This window comes from Gallus gallus, chromosome 2 (assembly GCF_016699485.2).
Source record: "Gallus gallus isolate bGalGal1 chromosome 2, bGalGal1.mat.broiler.GRCg7b, whole genome shotgun sequence".
NCBI lineage: Eukaryota > Metazoa > Chordata > Aves > Galliformes > Phasianidae > Gallus > Gallus gallus.
Window position 1 is genome coordinate 132600169 of NC_052533.1, and position 20670 is coordinate 132620838.

At 32.4% G+C, this 20670-nt stretch overlaps 1 protein-coding gene across 6 annotated transcripts in view; it reads right to left on the minus strand.

Annotated features, from left to right (window-relative positions):
• Positions 1-2238: 2238 nt before the first annotated feature.
• CSMD3 (CUB and Sushi multiple domains 3) overlaps positions 2239-20670 on the minus strand; it is a 567558-nt gene continuing 549126 nt past the window's right edge. For all 6 annotated transcript variants that reach the window (XM_040695846.2, XM_015283035.4, XM_040695845.2 and 3 more), the window contains 8 exons: positions 18432-18543; positions 16887-17066; positions 13575-13640; positions 11804-11962; positions 8795-8907; positions 7389-7476; positions 5729-5864; positions 2239-4392 (listed from right to left, as the gene is read on the minus strand). In XM_040695846.2, coding sequence (XP_040551780.1) covers positions 4233-4392; positions 5729-5864; positions 7389-7476; positions 8795-8907; positions 11804-11962; positions 13575-13640; positions 16887-17066; positions 18432-18543 — 1014 coding nt within the window. In that variant the 3' untranslated portion in view covers positions 2239-4232. The remainder of the gene's footprint in view (positions 4393-5728; positions 5865-7388; positions 7477-8794; positions 8908-11803; positions 11963-13574; positions 13641-16886; positions 17067-18431; positions 18544-20670) is intronic.

The window sequence follows — 20670 nt, forward strand, 5'->3', positions numbered from 1 at the left end:
TGATCAGTCTTTAATATATCTTCATAATACTGCTTCATCTTTGGCAACATAAAGGCAATGAAAAAATAGCAACAGTAAGTGCAATGAGAACTTTTTAAAATTTTCTCTTTGCTAGTCACTCTAAGATTAATTATTTTCATTCTACATAAGTATTGTGCAATTTTCATGACCATATTTAGAATATCTGGTATGTTCTACATAATTCCTTAATTCCACGTGGAAGATAATTAAATAACTTCACTAGGATGATTTGTCATTTAAAAAATATAATTTGCAAATAAATGAGAAATATAAGTTAAACATGGCTAAAAATACTTTTATGCTTCAATGTGGATTTATGGTATAACATGCATTCATTCTAATTTAATTAAAAAAAAAATATCCAGAAATGCTATCAAAAAGGATGTAAATTATAGTTTTTAGTATGGCATTAAAAAAAGAGAAACTGTTCACATTGACTTCCTTTCACTAATAGTCTATTCTGAAAACTTTATGGATCAAGAAACTTTGCAAACCAGGAAAGAAATAAGAAGTTGGACACTTCCCTCTTAGAGCAGAATCTACTCTTCAGAATTTGAGCAGGTTGTCTTTATTTTTTATTTCCCAGTTTCTCCTTCTAAATTAAAGCATTAAATTGAATAAACAGCTATCCCTGCTGAACATGATAAAATACCAAGCAAAATAGTTCACGAAGATCACCACCAGAGTTATAGTGTTTAGATATTGTTAGATCTCCTGTCTTTTATGTACTGGAAGAATAGATGTCCATATAATTAATCTGGTTTTACACAGCATCTTTAATTTTAGGCCTATAAATTATTATTATACTATCAGTATTATGTAGTTACGATCAAAGATCAGTTCAGTAAACATTATGTATATTCGGAGATATGTGGCAATGTAGTTAGAACATAATATTCTAGACACTTGTTAATTTGGTTTAAGGTTCTAAGATAAACATGCACCTTCTCTGGTGGAAATTATTTTTTGGTTAATGTCTGTTTACTAGCTATTGCACTTTCTAGCATTGTTTTCCAGATATACTTCAGACCAACAAGTATTTTGATGTAATCAGCCTAATCCTACTGATTTCCCATGCAGCAAATTATGGAGCACTGACAGATATTAAAACAATACTTGAATAATTTCTAGGGAATATGTCAAGTCAGTTTTTCACAAAATGATGAGCATATTAACATTCCAAAAACTAATTTTCAGAACTGCTAATACACTTATTCCTGATAGTGCAAATCAAAATACTATGTTGCCATAGTTTCATCACTCAGAGAAGTGATTAAAAAAAAAAAAAAAAATTAGGAACACCCCACTTCCAATCCCTGCAATTCTGTGATTCTGTGACCTTTGATGCTATAAAATCATAATTAAAATTATTTTCTTGAGTTATTTTTACTTGTTTTACTACACAAAGTAACCAAACTATGAATCCTGCACAAGGGATATAAAAGCATACTTAAATACTGTAATAATTTGGTAAGACGTGGAACTGAATCTATGTATTGGAATACTGATCTGCTAGTCTATTGTTAGTATGATATCCAAGATTTTAAACTCCTTGTATTTCACTAACACTGGAAAAACAGGGTGATTATTTCATGATTTTTCATTCTAGTGCATTGAGATATAGCATATACTTCTAATACCTGGAAAATAAAGGCCATCTTTTAACTAAATTCAGCAGCTTGAATGACTTGGCTGTCAGGTCACTTGACTTCCCCTTGACTCAATAAGAACCTATTAAATTTACAGTAAAATAATTAAGATTGTTCCCCTCCAGTTCAATAAGACGTACCACTGCATTTTGATGCCAGAAAAGATTGTGTACAATGCTTGTTGGGACCTCCTCTTACTGTGTTTCTCTTGCACATTTCTGAGAAAGGAAGCAAACTTAATGTGCAAAGTAGTCTGTCTAGAATTTTCAGAATTTTCAGAAACATTAATTTTTTCTTCATTTGTTGTTGTTGTTTTGTCTTGGAGTGAATTCTTTTCTGTCCTTTTTGACAGGTGAAGTTGTTTTTGTAAATTCAAGTGAAAGAGGAAATTCATTTTAGTAAATACTGATATGTGAAAGTAATCTGTCTTGCCATGTCACCTAAAATTCAGATGACGATTAAGAAAAAATGAATTTAAAAGCTTTTAAGACCCACCAAAAAAAAAACAAATTATTAGTCTCCACATCTGAAATAAGTTTGAAGTTCATCTTCCAAAGAAGAAACATGGTTAAAAAAAGCAATTGTCGATTTTTATTTTGTTTACATTGCACTGAAAATTTACATCATACTTTTACAAATCCATTTTTTTCATAAAAATATACTTCTTTACAAAAGTGTATGCATTAATATAAGAGGAGTAGCCAGTTGCAGAAGAAACATTTTAAACGATCTCAAATGTATTAACCTTAATGTTAATGAATGAATCATAGTTATTGCAGTCATTTGAATAAACAAGAATAAATAACAACCAATGGTATAAAATATAAAACAGCATCCTTTTAGTAGAATACAGTTTGACAGAGTTGTATGAATATTCAAAACAAAATGTTGTAAAATGGTTTATAAGAAATTCATCAAACATTATAGAAATCCAAGCAGCAATCCTGGGTACAATGATTTTTGGTAGGCACTCTCTATTACGGTAATAAAAAGTTTAGATTTTCACAGAATTATTAATGTCTGAAAGGGACAATAACAGATAATTCACACTGGCTAACACAGCATTTGTGAGTCATGCTATAAAGGGAAGACAATGACTTACATCAAATAAATTATTGAGTTGCCACTGAATAATTCTTTTATGAAATAACTGTAAAAGTAAATACTACATTTCCTTGAAATGGTTCTGGAATGTCTAAAACTTGTATTTGAGAGCTGTAGAGTCTGAACTGTCCCTAAAATGAATGGATTGTTCCTAATAAAATCATGGCTTTATATATATATGTATACATATGTAAAATAATTTTATTTTCATTGCACTATGGTAATATATTCAATTTTAAATCATTAGCTATAAGGATTTGTTTTCATAAAACATGGACATAAAATAGATACAAAAAGACAGTATTTCCAAATTATAATTGCCTCTTGCCTTGTAGGTTTGAGCCAAAGTTTGCAGAAGTCTGTTAGGATCTTCCTATCAACTTCAGTGGGTTTTTACCATGCTCTATGCATGCATTTTGACAAAATGGTGAAGGAGTAAATTGATACGATACAGTCTAATTTAACTAGTATGGATTAAAAATGGACTATTACAATTTTGACATATGAATTTGATTCCTAATGTTACTGTTAACTACACTTTTTAACTGGAAACATCATTAAATTATGTTTTGACATGGAAACTGTAATAAAATGGTCACTGATTTTTGAATGGTCAACAGTAAGGAACATAGCCACGTGACAATGCTCAATTCATCCTAGCTTCTTGCTTGAAAATTGTGTCTAATTGTATGATTGACAAAAGTAATGTAGAAACAGTTTTCCACTCTTACCATTTGTAGTGTTTTTTGTGTAAACAAAAAAAGGAGTTTGACTCAAAACATGAAAAAGGAAGATGTGAAGCATGAAAAGAAATTCATTAAATAAAGAAACTGACATTTTTGTTTTGCTTCAGTGATGTGAAAAGAGTAAGCTGTACTTGCTCATTTCTAAATGTTACCTTCTGGAGTTAAAAAATTGTTCTGAAAGAAATAAAATACTAAACAGAATGAATAAATGAAAAAAAAAAATACAAACTCATTTAAAAGATGTAGCATATGACTGTTAGAAAAACGTCAGTGACCTATTGTCTCCTGTAAGTATAGCTCTTATTTTCTACCTATATCTTTTTTTTTAACCCATTCCCTTTATTATAATTTTTATAAAGCACAGAAGTACTGATAATGGATGCTCCTCCAATATATGCAAATACATTTTATGTTTTAGAATAACCTCCTTTTTTAAAAAAGCAAATAAACTGTGAGTTAGCACTCATGGAGTGCAGCAGATTTTTTGTAAAACTCTCCATGGTAAACATGAAGAAAATTTTTGATCCAGTTTATGAAAAACAAAATCAAAACAAAATAACCACAACCCATTATTGTATATCATCCTCAGGAAAAGGTGACCAACTATATCCTGAAAAGTGTGCTTTATTTTTTTCTTTTCCTAAATCAGTGAACTATGTGTGCACTGTGTTGTGTTTTGATTTTCAAACTTTGAAGATATATCATTACCAAATTATACCATTGTGCAAACGGTGTTCAAGTTGGGGTCAAATCGTACCGCTTTCCCTTCCACAGACTTTGCATTTGTGTCATACATGGGGTTTTCAAAAGCAGCTTGTCCATTATTATTTTCATGTACAGAGCATCCTGTATATTGTGTTTTAGGTGCAGTCCTGTTAAAGAAAGACAGAGTATTCATAACTGCAGTATTTCATGCTAACATGGCCTGGTTTAAAAATCTGAACAGAACTTAGCCCCCCAGTTTGGTTGATATATATAACATACTTTTTTTTTTTTTTTTTTTTTAATATAACATCTGTCCTAACAACTTGTAATGTACAAGTAATCAAACTGTAAGACATCTATGATTCATTTAAAAATGTGTTCATTTGAAACGTAAGCTAACAGCCCTAGAGGAGATACATACTTGGATAATCATATAATGCGTAGTTAAGAATACAGTAGAATCTTATAAACATGGAATAATCCAGAGAAAGATTACTGAGATTTTCTTCTTTTTCACTCTGGATACTCAACATACTTATTAAGGATCAATTTATATCTGAAGGACTTTCTTTTTTACTAAAAACATCTAATTATCAAAGTTTAATCCCTTAAAAATGTTTCATATTGTTAAACAAAATGTATGTTGTACTATAGACCACTGATAAGTAAAGATAAGATTAAAAGATAAGTAATTATAGCATATGTTTAATATCAAATGTATAAAATTTACTTGAGTATCTGCATTCTCTCACATTCTTAAGCAGTTCAAAAGCAAATTGTACCTTGTGAAAATTATGGTACATGTTTTAAACTAATTTCACCCTTAGTGTACATTACAATTATAATTGTCAGGCTAACAATAAATGACCATTTTCACAATTAGTAGGCAACAAAATATCTTGTTATTAAAGTGATGAAATTTTCCTTAGTCATCAAATGCTTTATAGCTATTGGAAAAGTCTAGTTAAAACTAAATCCAAAGAATTGGACTGGACTGGAATGGAACCGGTCACAGTAGCATAAACAAAACTTATGCTTAGACTAATGAAACTGAGAAGGCTGTGGTAGTTGCATAACTATGTATGAACTAATAATTTTAGATGCAGAAACAGTTCCATAATAAAACCTTTCACTGCCATAATACTTGCATATACTCACAAGGCAATAAACAGAACAGGCATTAAAATAAATTACTCAAATATTATTCACAATTCTGTCATGTAAAAGTAAAAGACAGGAAGTCTGCTGGAAGTTCATACAAAGTATATGTCTAATATTATTTTCCATATACCAACAATTAATGGCATCCATGTTATTTAAAGAGTGAAATCACTGCGTGATACAGTAACCTGGTCCCTCCCTAAATGGAAGTAGGAAGAAATGTACACATGCATATTTTGCAAACATTTTGTCATTTTGCTCAAATTTTATTTACATTAAAAACACTGAGGGCAATACAAACTAAAAAGTAAAGTAATAAATAAATCTATATATGTAATTTACCTTTGTTTATAAAGATAAAAGCCAAAACCAGCAAATATGAGGGCAAAGAAAGGCACAAGGATAGCAATTGCCACTGAACTACTATTTGTACCATGTGGTTGATTAGAAGAATTTGAACCTTCAGACATATTTAGACCTGAAAAGGATAAGAAGAGAAAACAGGTAGGGTAAAATATGGCTGTTAGTCCTGACAGCTATTACTCCATTATCTTAAGAATTCAAGTAACATCTTGTGAATGGGTCATCATAATGTGTTCACCTGCACACACAGCTGTAGGCTGAGATTACCTAAAAAGTAAATGTAGTGTGGCAAAACATATACTAAGTAATAAACACATGTAAAACATTAGGAAAACAATACACATACTATAAGATATTAATTATTTTACTATTTAATCATGTATGGCAGTCAAGGTTTTGATGTTATTACTACACGTTAATGTACTGTATTACAAGAAGTCAAATGTAGAATAACCCATGCGTTAGATTGATTATACTACTGATTATATTTGCATATATCTGAAAGAATAAATATTGCATGTATCAAAGCAAGAATGATTTACAGGAAAGTCTAAATCACCCAAAGAGGCAAAAGGAAAATTCATCACGTTGATTTCATTATCTGCTGCTATTGATACACAAAGTAAAAAAGTCAGGAAAAATCATGGAGAGCTAAAGCCGTATATGAATAAAAAAATAACAAGATCTGCTGTGTGGCTGAGGAACACATAAATTACTAGGTCATCTACAAAGTCAAAATATACACTTTTTAATGTGAAGAAGGGAATACCAATGCAGCTTCAAAGTCAGTTTCTAAGCTTTGAACTAGATCTTGTAAGAATTGCATATGTTAATATTTTCTGACTTCCTAGGTCTTGCAAGGCAATATCTAGAAATCAACAAAGCAAAGCAAACAATCAGGAGTTCAACAAATTACCAATATCCTAAAATACAGGAAAATTACATGTGAGGAAAATTGGGAACAGTAAAAGTATTTTGTTAAGAAGAAAACATTTTCTGTGTGTTCTTTTGCATGAAATAACAAACTAGCAAACATATTTAACAAAATCTGTTCAGTGGCTGTAAATCAGTCCATAATTTGAATGAGGTTGCGGAATGCTTCACTGAGTTGATTACCAACTTCGTTAACCTCCAGTAGTACTTCTATAGAATTTAAAAATGAGCAAAACATTCTGCTTCTACAGGTTACAAGTCATTAAATAGTCTTCAGTATGTTAAACAATCTCCAAACTATAAAAAAAAAAAAAAAACCTCCTGAAAATCAAATGAAGAAGTAAATTTTTCCTAAGAATTTACCAAAACCTCTTTGCCAATGCACTACTGCATTGTAATTTTGGTTAGCTTTAAAATATTTTTTTTTAAAATATTGAGGCAGTTGATGAAGAGAAAGCCCTCTTTTTATATTAATTTAAATGAAATGTTTCCCAGTGAAGATATTTCTAATTTTTTTAAGGAATTTTCTTATGAAGATATAATGAAAATAAATATCCCAAGCAATGCATTTCACTATGAATTAAAATTATGAAAAAAGTATAGTTTGCTTTTATGTTAGACGTTCATTAATACCTTCCAGCATATTCAAGAATTAAGACAGGATATTGAATTATGGACTGGCATAAACTTAGAATTCAATGAATACCTAATCTTTGAAGTCCGAATTGCCCATAATCTTTACCCTGGATGAATCCTTGAAAAACATACGTAGCTCCATCAGGTTCAGCAGAAACCTGAAAAAACAAACAAACAAACGAACAACAAAAGTGAATTACATGTAGAAAAGCTTGTTACAAGTTGCAAGTGTCTACTTGGAAAAAAGATATACTAATATGCCTCTTTGTTACCGTTATTCCCCACTGAATAAAGTTCAAAAGGGAACAGAGCTGTTAATATCACAACCTAAGTCATACTGGCTTCTGATGATCTCTACAATTTTTTATTACCTCAAAATTTTATTATGTAAAACTAACAAAAATTAAAGTTTCTGGCACTTCAAGATGTCAGTAGTTTTATGTATCATATATACTTAATAACTATCCGATTTCTGAGGAAGTACATGGCAAAATTTATATCATATATAATCCTAAGGAAGCAAGTATTGAGGTTTTAATAATCATTTTAATGGTCAACAAAAAAGATTTTGTCTTCTATTGGAAAATAGTTTCTTTGCTACTGTGCAGTACTCATCCCGATAACTACTTAGTTAAACAGCTTTAGTCCAAAATATTGAATACTTAGAATACTGAATGATATTCCTAATATTGAATTGGTATATTGACTTGGGAAAGGGAAGAAAGAGTTGTGATCCTATGAATAACTCCCCTACTAGGGCTAAGTATACATTCTAAAATAATATAGTTTTTTTTCAATTTATAGATAATTCCTTTCCCATATAGTTACTGGGTATAAATTCAGTAGTACCAAGGCAATTTTCTTCAAGATTGTCACTTAAGCTTCCCTTTCTGAAGACAACAGTATGTCTTCAAAAATGACCTGGAGCTATGTTGTCACTGAAGAAAGGGTTCATTTCTCAGGTGAATTTCTAACTTTGCGATGTAGTAACCTGTTTGAGTTATTCAAGATTAAAGCAAAACAAAACCAAGAGGGAAAAAAAAAAAAAGAAAAGAAACAACAGCAACAAACAAAAACAAAAACAAAAAACCCATAATCATTCAAATAAGAGCAATAGATGAATAGTATATGGTATGTAGATAACACACACAACTTTTCTGTGTACTTATATATATGTAGTTTATACACAAATTTATTGCATTTACACCTCATAAGCAAGTTCACGAAGCCTAAAGTTTGTAGATGCCTATACATACCGAAGGAGTTTAGCCTTTTTACCAGTATATTATGTATGGATGCCTATTTCTGTGCTTTTCCTCAAACTGGTCTCCTACAATATACAATGAATTTTTTATTTAATTTAATGAAATAGTATCACTAACATGATTATATTAGACATATTTCAGTATTTTTGGTACCAGCATGATTTCAAATAAAAAAATTGCTTTCTGTATTTTGTAGCAAAAATATACTCACAAAACCATCCATAGCCCATTTTTCTTCTTTCAGCTGGCTCACAGATGTATGAGATGGTGCTTTAATGAGATATATGTGGAGCATGAGTCGAGCTTCCTGGCTTTTATACACTCCTGTAGAATAGAGTTTTTAAAATTCATATTTTCATTGAGTTGAGAAAACATTTCATTGTTAAGAATAAGCATGTAATCTCTTGTCTTAAATATGGAAAATAGGAAGAACAAGAAGCATTTTCAATAACATTTAATTTTAGCAAGGTACATTATTTTGTGATTTATTTTTTTATTGCAAAATTGCAGCAGGAATTATTTTAATTTTAGTCTGTAGAGAGAAGAGAAGGGAACTCCTATTCTTATACACAGAAGTTATGGTAACAAGCCTTAGATAGAACAAGCCTTTACAGTAGTTTGAAACATATTGTTCTGAATAAGACAGAGTGTATTTAAACATAGCATCTTCTAAGATTTACTATTTGGTGATCAGGTAAAGAAGGTGATGTAGGAACACACACTTCTGAAACTTTTCCATAAGCTTACGTTGAATTTAAAATTTCTGAATTTTTACAGATTTGATAAAAATGGTTTTTCATCAGTCAGTATTTCAACACAATATCTTCCAGACAATGACAAGACTTGTATATGTTTATTTACTTTGTACATATAATTACTTGATTTGTTTTAATTTATTGAGAATAAATATTTATAATCAATGTAAGATTGTTAATATAAGGAAAATAAAATAATATAATAAACATAGTGAACTAATCTTCCATTAAAAAGATGTTGGTGAATACAAAACATATAGTTGACATTTTTTGGGGGGGATTTTTTAACTATTAATATCAGTTAATAGTTTAGAAACTTAAAGTGTTAGAGAGAAGAATTTTCTGGTATGACCACTTCCTTTCTGTGAAAGCACTGAAATTATTGTTCCATGTGTAGAAGCTAACAAGAGCTAAAAGCTTTAACAGAAAGAAAGAAAAAAAAAAAAAAACAAATAATAAAAAAAAACACTGAAGCCAAAACCATAGAAAACAAATAAGCAATTTTCTTTCCACCTCCAAAAATTGCCAGCAAGCTAAAATTTACTCATTAATTGTACAGAACTGATGTCATACTGAAATGAATTTATCTTCTACAAGTCACTGAACACAGTTACATGAACACTGACTTTTATTTTGTCCCTGCTCCCTCTTATTTTTTTAATGTACACAGACAAAAAATGTGAATGGCTTCACACTGTATTTAGTTAGTATGTCTTAGCTAAGTATTAATTCAATTAGATCTTTTTTTTTTTTTTTTTAATAAAGGAATACTCCAGTAATATAGCAGTCCATAGTTTTGTTTGTTTCCTACTTTTGAATATGTTGAAATTCTGTCACGTGAACATGAACTAAAGACAGTGTTGAGAGTGTAAACTTGCTGTCCAGTTGAAGAATACAAAGCAGGCTGTATAAAACCACTAGCTATCACAATAGTTGGATAGAAATAAAGTTTTCTGAACAGGTACTTGGTGATTTTATAATGCTAGTGTATAGAAGGAAGAATGCTGATACATACACACACACACACACACACACACACAGAGCTTAATATTGGACGGTAGTGCTGGAAAGGGGAGAAAGTAGAAGAATTTTCCAGCTAGAACATAAAAATTTATGTACACGGTCAGAATATGGCAATTTCGTTGTGTAAAAACTGAATGCAAAGAAGGAAAAAATATTTAAAAGATGGTCACATCTGTCTTATTGGCTGCTACTCTCAGAAGGACAAAATGTTCTAAAAAGGAAACAGAAGTCTGTACACATCACAGACACTTATTTTTGTCCTCTATATTTTGACTTACTCACTGTAGGCTTTTATTATAGACTATGGCAAGAGGTGGGGACATCAAATATTCAATTCAGACTAAGATGAAAATTTCCTACCTCACTTCAGAAGCATAAATATGAGATACGGCAATCTGCTTTAGGTAGTAGAAATTGAGAACTAAACAGATACATGGCTTTTCTAGCCTATTACATTTTCCCATAGACAACCCCTTACAGAAGCACATGTACTGAACTTCTTCCTCTCCCAATGGGTTAATGGTCTATTGCAATTTTTCCTTGCTAACACCTCTGGAAAATAAGAGTGAGAAATGAGTCCTTAAAACCAGCACATCCAGCTTCTTTAGTCCCTTGCAAAGAGGGTCTCAGATATATGGCATGGTTTCAAGAAACTAATTTTTGAATGATAATATTAAGATTTTTATTTTATGTTATCCACATCACTGTGCTATAGCCTGCTATTTCTGTGACATGACAGGTCCATTGCCTGTGTGGATGACTTCTGAATCAAGAAATTAAGAGAGTCTGAAAAACAAACAAATAAAAACAACTTATAAACCCAAATAGTTTTAGTCTCCTTCTTTACCTTCTCATCAAGCCATACCTGTACTTTCTGCTGATGCTTTACAGCAACATTGCTCTGCACAGCAGGGACAATAGAATGGCATAAGCCAATACTATAATGAAGACCTTCTGCAGAAACCACAGCATGAAGGTTAGCATAAACTGTCATCTCCCCTTGTTCTCTGTGTTCTATAAGTATCAATTCTAGGCCAACATATTGGTTAATAATAGGCTGATGTAGGAAAAATCTGTCATTTAAGAGTTAATAGAACGTCAGGAATAGCAATGTAAGTACGCAAAATATTTAAGGAAAAATAATGAGAATTAGGAAAAACAATTCTTTCACTTCTCATTTCCCATTAAGTACAAATCTAATAAAATACTGGGAAAACTGAAGAAGAAAAAGGCGGAATAATCTCTTCCTTTGAAAGGGAACTGAATTAGTATGAAAATTTCTTTGATAAGCAAAGACTGTTTCAAGCAGATATTAAAAATTAAAAATGTGTGGTATGAATTAAGTTACAGAGAGTTGATGCACATGAGGCAAAAACAAAACAAAACAACAACAAACAAACGATAAAACTCACAAACTGAAATTAGTTTTTTTTATCCCATACCTGAAAGCAACAATTCCATATTGCTGTTTGTAAGCGTTGCATTTACTCTTCCTGAAGTTGCATTAAAACTGGTGACTGTCAAAGTCATGGGTTGTTTCTTGCTTTTGTAGTTGTAAGATCCTTTCCATATATAATTTTGGGCAAATACATCATCAGGAACTATACAGACATCAAAAATGTTTCAATACACATTGCAACATTTAGTGCTTATGAAGTCAAACATCCAAAAAAAATCTTATAAATACAAACGTTTTATCTACTCTCTCCTCTTAGAATCACAGAACCATAGGTGATTTGAGTTGGATGAGGTCTTTAAAGATAATCTAATTCAACCTTCTTGCCATGTGTAGGGGCACTTCCCACTAAATCAGGTTGTCCAAAGCTCCATCCAGCCTAGCCTTTAACACATCCAGGGATGGAGTATCCCAAGCTTCCTGGAGCAACTGTTACAGTGCCTCATCATCTTCAGTGTGAAGATTTTCTTCCTTATACCTAACTTAAACCCACTCTTTTTTAATTTAATATCATTACTCCTTGTCCTACACTCTGGTAGAGTTGCTCCCCGTTTTCCCTATAGTTTCCCTTTAAATACTAGAAGGCTGCTGTAAGGTCTCCCAAGAGCCTTCTCTTCTTTAGGCTAAATAATCTCAATTTTATCAGTTTATCTTCATAGGAGAGATGCTCCAACACTCTGACCATTTTCATGGTCCTCCTCTGGACCTTCTATATCTAACAGGTTCGTGTCTTTCTCATGCTGGTTGTCCCAAAGCTGACCACAGTGCTCTAGGGGGAATCTCATTAAAGCAGAGTAGAGAATCACTTCCGTCAACATGCTAGCTACAGTTCTTTTGATGCAGTTCAGAATACGGTTGGCTTTTTGGGCTGCAAGTGTGCATTGCCAACCCGTGTTGAGTTGTTTATCCACTAGTATCCTCAAGTCTGTTAAGCATAATCTTTATATCTAAAGCATAAAAGTCCAGTATAAACATTTATGAAAATAATACATTTGCACCAAAAAATAAACAAAGAACAACAACAAAATACACAGCTATACTTTCATCTGCTTCTTTCCTCAAACATGAACATGTCAAATATGAAAATGAAACCAACTCCACAAAAATCTAATATAGTGTCTGTAATCAAAAGATCAGATTCCCCTCACTGCAGAATCTTATATGCCAGCACAGACAGGCAGGAACTTACAGTCACAATTAAATTTTGCAGAAATGGACTTCTATTTAAGTATTAAAATCCTTGTAAACATATTTAAATAACACTACAACATTATAAACAACTTCTTTATTATATAGTCATATTGTATTTAATAAAAAAATAGAAGAAGTTTTGTCTTGTCTTCAAATGCTTAAAAAAAAAAAAAAGGAAAAAAAAATATCATAGACCACAGGCAGAATAAATGCATTAGATTTATAGATTTAAATTTTGTCATTATCCAGTAGGTTAATGAGTAATTTAGGTAACGCAAGAGTATTGTTCAAAAGAAGTATGTTGCCTATGTAGTATAACAGATATATGCAAATCTTTAAAGTCTTAACATGAGATACCATTTAAACAATGAAATTGAAGGTTCCTTGGGATGACTTTACTACAACTTCTAAAGGCAGTACATAAAATTTAGCCCTATAACAAATCATCAATATTTAAAACTAGCACTTTCATTATTTGAAGACACTCATACTGAATTTAAAGCTTTGTGTTTGTGTGTGCATTAGCATCTTGTGTCTTATAAGCATACAAGGATACAAATATTTACCACTTAGTTTGGGACTTGGCGTCCCCAAAGCTGGTCTGGGATCCTTCACCAATATTTTGGAACCAGCTGTTATAAAAGAATGAATGACATACAAATTGTGAGTGAATCAGTTATTTGTAAGCTAGGAAAAATCACTTCCATACTACACTTTGCTTGTTACAAAGGATATAAGATCATGTTTCAAATTCCAAACACAAATGAGATTTCAGTCTTCAGACTTAGTATCACAGGAGCACATGCCCACTGATTTCTTCTGTTGCCCCATTTTCTTAAGGTATCCGGATGCTACCAAGTCATTTCTAATGCTTTTGCTTCAGAACTCATATTTCAGAATTCAGTCTTGGACTGGGCATCTAATATATGAGATGTCATCTAAGGCAAGTTGAATGATTTAAATATTATATATAATATACATATACTATGTGTGTGTATATATACGTGTGTATATATATATATATACACACACATATATGTAGACAAACACACACAGTTATCCACATAAGAGAGCGCTGTGGATGCTGCTTTGACTGGACACAATGCAACACCAAACTGAGATTTATAACAAGTGAATTTTATATCATGTTCCTCTCCAGGACTTAATTATCTTCAACACAGCTGAGAGAAATACCTTTTTTTCAGGACTGAAAAAACAAAGATACATGCTTAATATATCAAAAATGGAGATAATCACTATTTCTTTAAATAATAACATCAGAAATAAAGAAACAAATTAAGTTGTCCACAACTGCTCAGACGATTTTGAGCACTAGAAGTTAGAGACCTGAATTTCAGCTCTTTGCTGCCTAAAGCAGAAAGTCTTCCATCATTGAAGGTGGAGAAGTGCCATTTCCTCCAAGTGAAGCTGTTTTATTTTGCAGAAAATAATTTGGATTTACTTGGCTACAAAGCATATAATTCTGTCTTCTAATGTAGGGTACTCATGGTACACTGGGCTCCATTCCTTGCTCCAGTGGTTATTTTGGATTGTTTTGGATCTTGGTTTGGAACACAATCCTCTCTTCCTGATCAATACTTCAACAGGAATCACTGACAATATTTTTCTTGAGTGTGTTAAGAATAACTTTTGGCTCATTACAGAAGTATTGCTCTTGTTGTAAAGATTAAAGCTAGCTTGCAGCAAGGGCAGGTGGGCTGAATTAAACATAAATTTCTCATGACCTGATGGTTGTTGTTAAATTGATAAATCTTTAACTTCCTGTCTCTTTTAAAAGAAACTTGCCGAACTTCACCAAACATGGATGATTTGGAGGATGTGACTGAGAATTATGTTTTTTGATTGCATCAAACTCAGGTTAGAAATGACTGGATCTCAGTTTTCAAAAGGCTTTAATATAAACAGCTTTGAGTTAACCGGCCTTGTCAAGGTGGATTCATTTCTAGTAAAGTTCAGAACTAAGATTTTAAGTACAAGACCAAAACTAAAACATTATCTATGGAGTTAAAGTTTCTGGGTCCAGACATTTACTAAGTAGGACTTTAAATACTGCAATTTTGCGTTTAAAAGTACAAATTCTGCTTAAATTCTCCTAAATATCCTTTTTTAGATCTAAAGTCCAAATTTTTCATTCCTTTTCATCCTTTTCCAAGTCTTATTTGTAAAGTTCACCATCACATGTGAGCATTGTCTTCTCTCTTCTCTAGGAGAGATGTTTCATCCATCTATGTAATAGGTTGTAATATGTTCTGATTCCTATGTAATACGGAATATTTAGGCTGGACATTAGGAAATCCTACTTCTCTGAAAGGGGTGGTCAGGCACTGGAATGGGCTGCCCAGAGAGGTGGTGGAGTCACCGACCCTGGTGGTGTTCAAAGAGCGTTTGGATGTTGTGGTGAGGGACATGGTTTAGAGCGAACCATTGGTGAAGGGCAAATGGTTGGACTGGATGATCCTGTGGGTCTTTTCCAACCTTAGCGATTCTATGATTCTCTGATTCTAGGTAAAATGGAAAATATTTAGGAGACATTTTACTTTATCTCATTAGAGTTAATAGCTTACAATTTGTCACTTATTGGTATTTTTTTTTTTACCGCTGCTGAAGAGCAAGAAACAAGATAAGTGATCTTGAAAATTTTGCATTTTGGCACCATTTCCTCAAGACATTGGGAAACAATAATATGACAATATGACAAGGTGGATACACTAATAGTTACAACTGAAAATTAAAAAAAAAAAAAATGTTCTCAAGATTTCTTAAATCAGAGAGACAGTTAATATTACTTGTTTCAGTATCATCAGCAGAAAATTCTTGGATCAATATACAACCCATGAATAACATTTGGCCTGCCATAACATTTCCGGAACAGTAATGAAGTCATGGGCTTCTTGGCAACTTGCTTCCTAACACTTTCCCAAAGCTCTGCTCTGTTCTCCCTCAGCACTTGCCTGGCATATAACGCCAGGACACCTGTTTTTTAGTAATACAAAATATTCACTTCCTGTGAAGTGAATTCCCCTTCCAAAAGGCAGCAGTTGGTTATACAGCCTCTGTATGTCTCTCTAGGAGCCCTGGGGATAACCACATCTGAAACATTATGTATCAGTAATCAGTTCTTTAATTATTCAGGAACTGAAAGTCCAAACAGTTGCTATACTTGTGGATTTCTTATTGCACATAAAAAATACCATTCTCATCACGATTTTACTGTGAGAATTTTTATGCCATGTCATGCCAAAATATGTAAAAAAACCAAACCAAAACAAACAAACAGAAAAACCAAAACAACCAACCACACCATAAACAAAATAGAATTTTGGAAAACCAAAGTAAATAAATTTATTTTCGTTGTGAGTAGTATATTGTTGCTTTTATTTGAATATGAAACAGTAAGCCCTATGCTTTCATTCCATATAATAATTAAGACCTCTACTTAAGCTTCAGTAAGCATCCTTCTCTAATATTGCAACAATCTCAGCTGTTTTGCAGCTGGCGCAGTCTACTACAATAAACCTACCCTCGTCTAAGCTTAATATGTATGTGAAAAAACATTGAGGTTTTTATTCCACCAAGGCTATCAGAATGTAGCCCACACCTGACCCAGTCAGGAATTTAAACACAGGTGTTAACCTGGACCCCAGAATTTTATAATCTTATCTGCAATTCACACCTCTGAGCATGCAAATGAAACATATGCAGACAAAAGCATTTGTCCCATTGAACACAACTGACAAAGGTTTAGAACTATCCTTTTAGATATTTGCTCTCCTAGTTCCTACCTCACCTTATTAGATAGCAAGTAAAGAATACTGCTGAAATGTGATAGATGACAGTTGCAACAGGAAAGAGGTTACCTTCACAAACTGGAACTTTCCCAGTCCACGTGCCATCAGATCTGCAGGCCCTATGCTCTGATCCTCCTGCCAGAAAGAATCCTGGCTGACAAGTGTAAATCAGTGTATAGCCAAGTGAGGGAAGATCCATTCCTGCAACATTTGCATGAGATGGTGTTTCTGGTTGTTTACAGCTGTGAGCTACAAAGAAAAGATAAAATATCCTTCAGTCAAAACAGTGAAAAAATAATCTATGCTCACTCTAACAGGTAAGTAATGAGGAAAAAAGCTTCAATAAAAATAACACATAAATGTATTTTTTCTTAATTAACTTACTATATAGACTATAAATGATTGTACTGAGGCTACAAATAAATACGTTCCTGAAAATGGCCCTTTCACTGTCAAGGGACCAAGAACCAATTTAAATGCACCCTTGCACATTTAAAACTGTTTGTCTGCATACATAAACACAAAAAACACATATCCTACCATATTAAAAAGTAATCCTGTACTATATAGAGCATTGAATAACAGGAAGTAAATGGGTCACTTTGGAAAATACTATGTAGGTCATTGCACTTATTGTAGTTGAGGCAAATTTTAAATATCAGGGACAAAAATTAATTGCTAATCCTAATCTCATGAAAATTGTTTTACATCTTTCACAATGAGTGTCTGAGAGATTTGTGTTATCTCAAAAGCAGCATACCTCCATACCTCCAGACTATAAGCAGAGTCACTGACTTGCTATTTATTTAGGGGGAACACTAGCTCGAAATGGAACACTAATGCTGCTTTCTTCTGTGGATATGCTCAAAATACATTGACAGTATTCCTTAAGATCAGAATTTATAAGGTGACACTGTTTCCAGAAAAATACAGATGGCTTTCTGAAGAACTACAAAGATTAACTGTGATGCTGAAATGTGAAAGATCTAAGAAACGAAATTCTGTCAGCAATTAATTTCAGATTCTACAAATTACAATTATAAAACTCTTTTCCCTGTCTCCCCCCTTTCTTAATATACCCTGACTAATACCCTGATTACAGTTAGTAAACTGGCAGTGCAAACTCTTTGCCAGATCTGATTGTAACTATCTAGTCCAGTACAAGATAGACTGATGCAGTGATTTCCTTCATGGACTGTTCTCATCACTTCCTCTTCCTGACTCCTTGCACATTCCTCATTGAAAGGGATGCATTCTCTTAGACAGAAACTTATTTTCAGCATCTCTCTGGTCAACTGAAGGGCTATTTCTTCTTTGAAATGGATCAGATTTAACATGACCCAGTACACTGATATTGTGATTATTTTTATTTGCTTTACAAATCTCAACAGGCTATTGTAGAAAAATTTGCTTACTCAAAAAAATTCATTTCTCATTTCTACCTACTGTAAAATAGTAATGAAAATTTATTTTAAATACAGGGTAATATAATTATATATAAAAATATGTTAGCTTTATAAAAATACTTCAGTAACTAATTAGCCAATATATAAATGATTTAAAGAATAATTTTAGCATTAATAGAAATACTTATTTCATCTATCAATTACTTACGTATGCATTCTGGCTGAATTCCACTCCATGTAAGATCAGGAAGGCAAGTTCTTGTTGTTGATCCATGGAGAAGATGTCCTTTCTTACACTGGAACTGAACAACATTTCCCACCTGTTGAAAAGTAAAAAGCCCATTATATTGTTATGAAGAAATATATATACATGCATGTATATATATTTAGGAAAAAGAAAAAAAAAAAAAAAGGACAAAATACTCCTTCACATAATAAATGCTTGATAAAATACGACACTCTTTCTGTAGAAAGACACTCTTTTTACAGCATTTTTATATGACATAAACATTTTCTTCATTTTCATTAGAATTATTCCTCCCACAACATGAAATTCTCTGGGGAATAGAATCAAATTCTTGTATCCTGTGGTCTCTCTCCTTACTGTGTCTTCCCAGCTCTGAACTTCCCCTACCACATAAAACAGAAAAGAGCCAGCTAGAACATCTTGCAGCATATTAGGGAAGCCACAGAGCTCAAATATCTAATAGGCTGTGATGAATCTTTGTGGAGTAGTATATGTATCCAGAAGCTATAATGAGAAATATTTCATTAGAACACACAAGAATTGATCAACAATGCTATCTCACACTTCAGAAAATATAACATCCCTACAATACTTTCATTTCTTTTTTTTTAATCAGAAGAAATAAAAAAGAATTTATACAATAGAAACCAGAATACAACTAGCTCCATAGGGAAGTGACCATGTCATTGAGCCAACTGGGGTTCAAGAAGTGGTTTGAAGATGTTCTCAGATATATGGTTTAATGATTATTTAGTTGTGTATGGAGCCAGGACTTAGACCTGATGATCCTTGTGGGTCTCTTCCAATTCAGAATGTTCTATGGCTCTATCTACCATGTGGAAAGGTTCATTTGCTAGCATTCTCTATTTTCTAAAAATAATAATGAAATTCCTGGTATTACGGTCACCTGTTACAACAGTACCTTATCTATCTAAAAGAGTAACTACTCACTAAACCATTTTCCTTATTTCCTCTTTCTGTTTTAAATAAAGCAGCAACAACAAAACAAACAAGCAAAAAAACATCCAAACTGTATTATCCTTGTTAGGGAAATATAACCATTATATGCAGGTCTCCAAAGTAGCATCAAAACTACATCAGTTGACCAAGTGATGAAGGTGTTTTTAGAAGTGCTGCCATGCTATTCAAGATTAGTTTAATGAATAAATAATGAATCTCCCTGTTCCTAAAATAATATAATAATAATAAAAAAATCATAACAATTGAAAAAAGCTACAAGTAATTGTTTTCCAAAGTAGATCTACTTTTTTTGTGGTCTGTTTTGCAGCACTGTCATACTAGAGGCGGCAGGTGGCGCTATAATACAGTCTTACGTGAACTTACAAATCCCAAGATGATGTATATTGCTCGGTTCCTTGTACAACTTGTACAGAAGAATAGGTGGAGAAACAGCCTACGTGTCTTTATCTACTATCGTCTCTGACTTTAGGGAGGAACTACTCTATGTGTAACAGTGTTTGTAGTCAGTCCTGGGTGGGAGGAAGACTTCCTTTGCATACTGTTTGATTGTCTCTGTTCCACAGCTGTTTTGTCTGTAATACTCACTATGGATTGGATATTCAAATAACCAGCATCAGTAAATTTTCATTTTTTGAAGTACCAAAAGATTATATTTAACATTTCGTAACAAATGAGAAATAACAATGAGAAAAGTAAATCCATATATATCAAACTGCAACCACTTATTAATAGGATAGCAGTCTAGATATATTAATGAAAAATAATATTATAATTACATAAAATAATAACATATAATGATTTCCTTATTGTTTCTTCCATGATATACAAGAATAAAATTCATTTCTAATCATCATAAATTACTATAGTTTCAGCTTTTCTTTGTCTTCAGTTTACCAAAGAACATGCAGATATTCCAAGAAGCTTCTCTGTCCCCAGCAATTCATGTCAGAGGACTGAGATGCTAATGGAATCATTTTAGTTTCAGCTAATATGGAATTTTTTTCTTCAGAGTATCTAGTATGATGTTGTGTTTTGGTTCTAAGAGAAAAACAATGTTGATAATGCACCAATGATTATAGTTGCTGCTAAGCAGTGTTGTGTAGAACCAAGGCCACTCTCAGTGAAGGGCCCAGGGAGCTAGGAGGGAACAGAACCAAGACAGCTGACTTCAACCAGCCAAAGGGATATTTGATACCATGACATCATGTGGAAGGTGTTT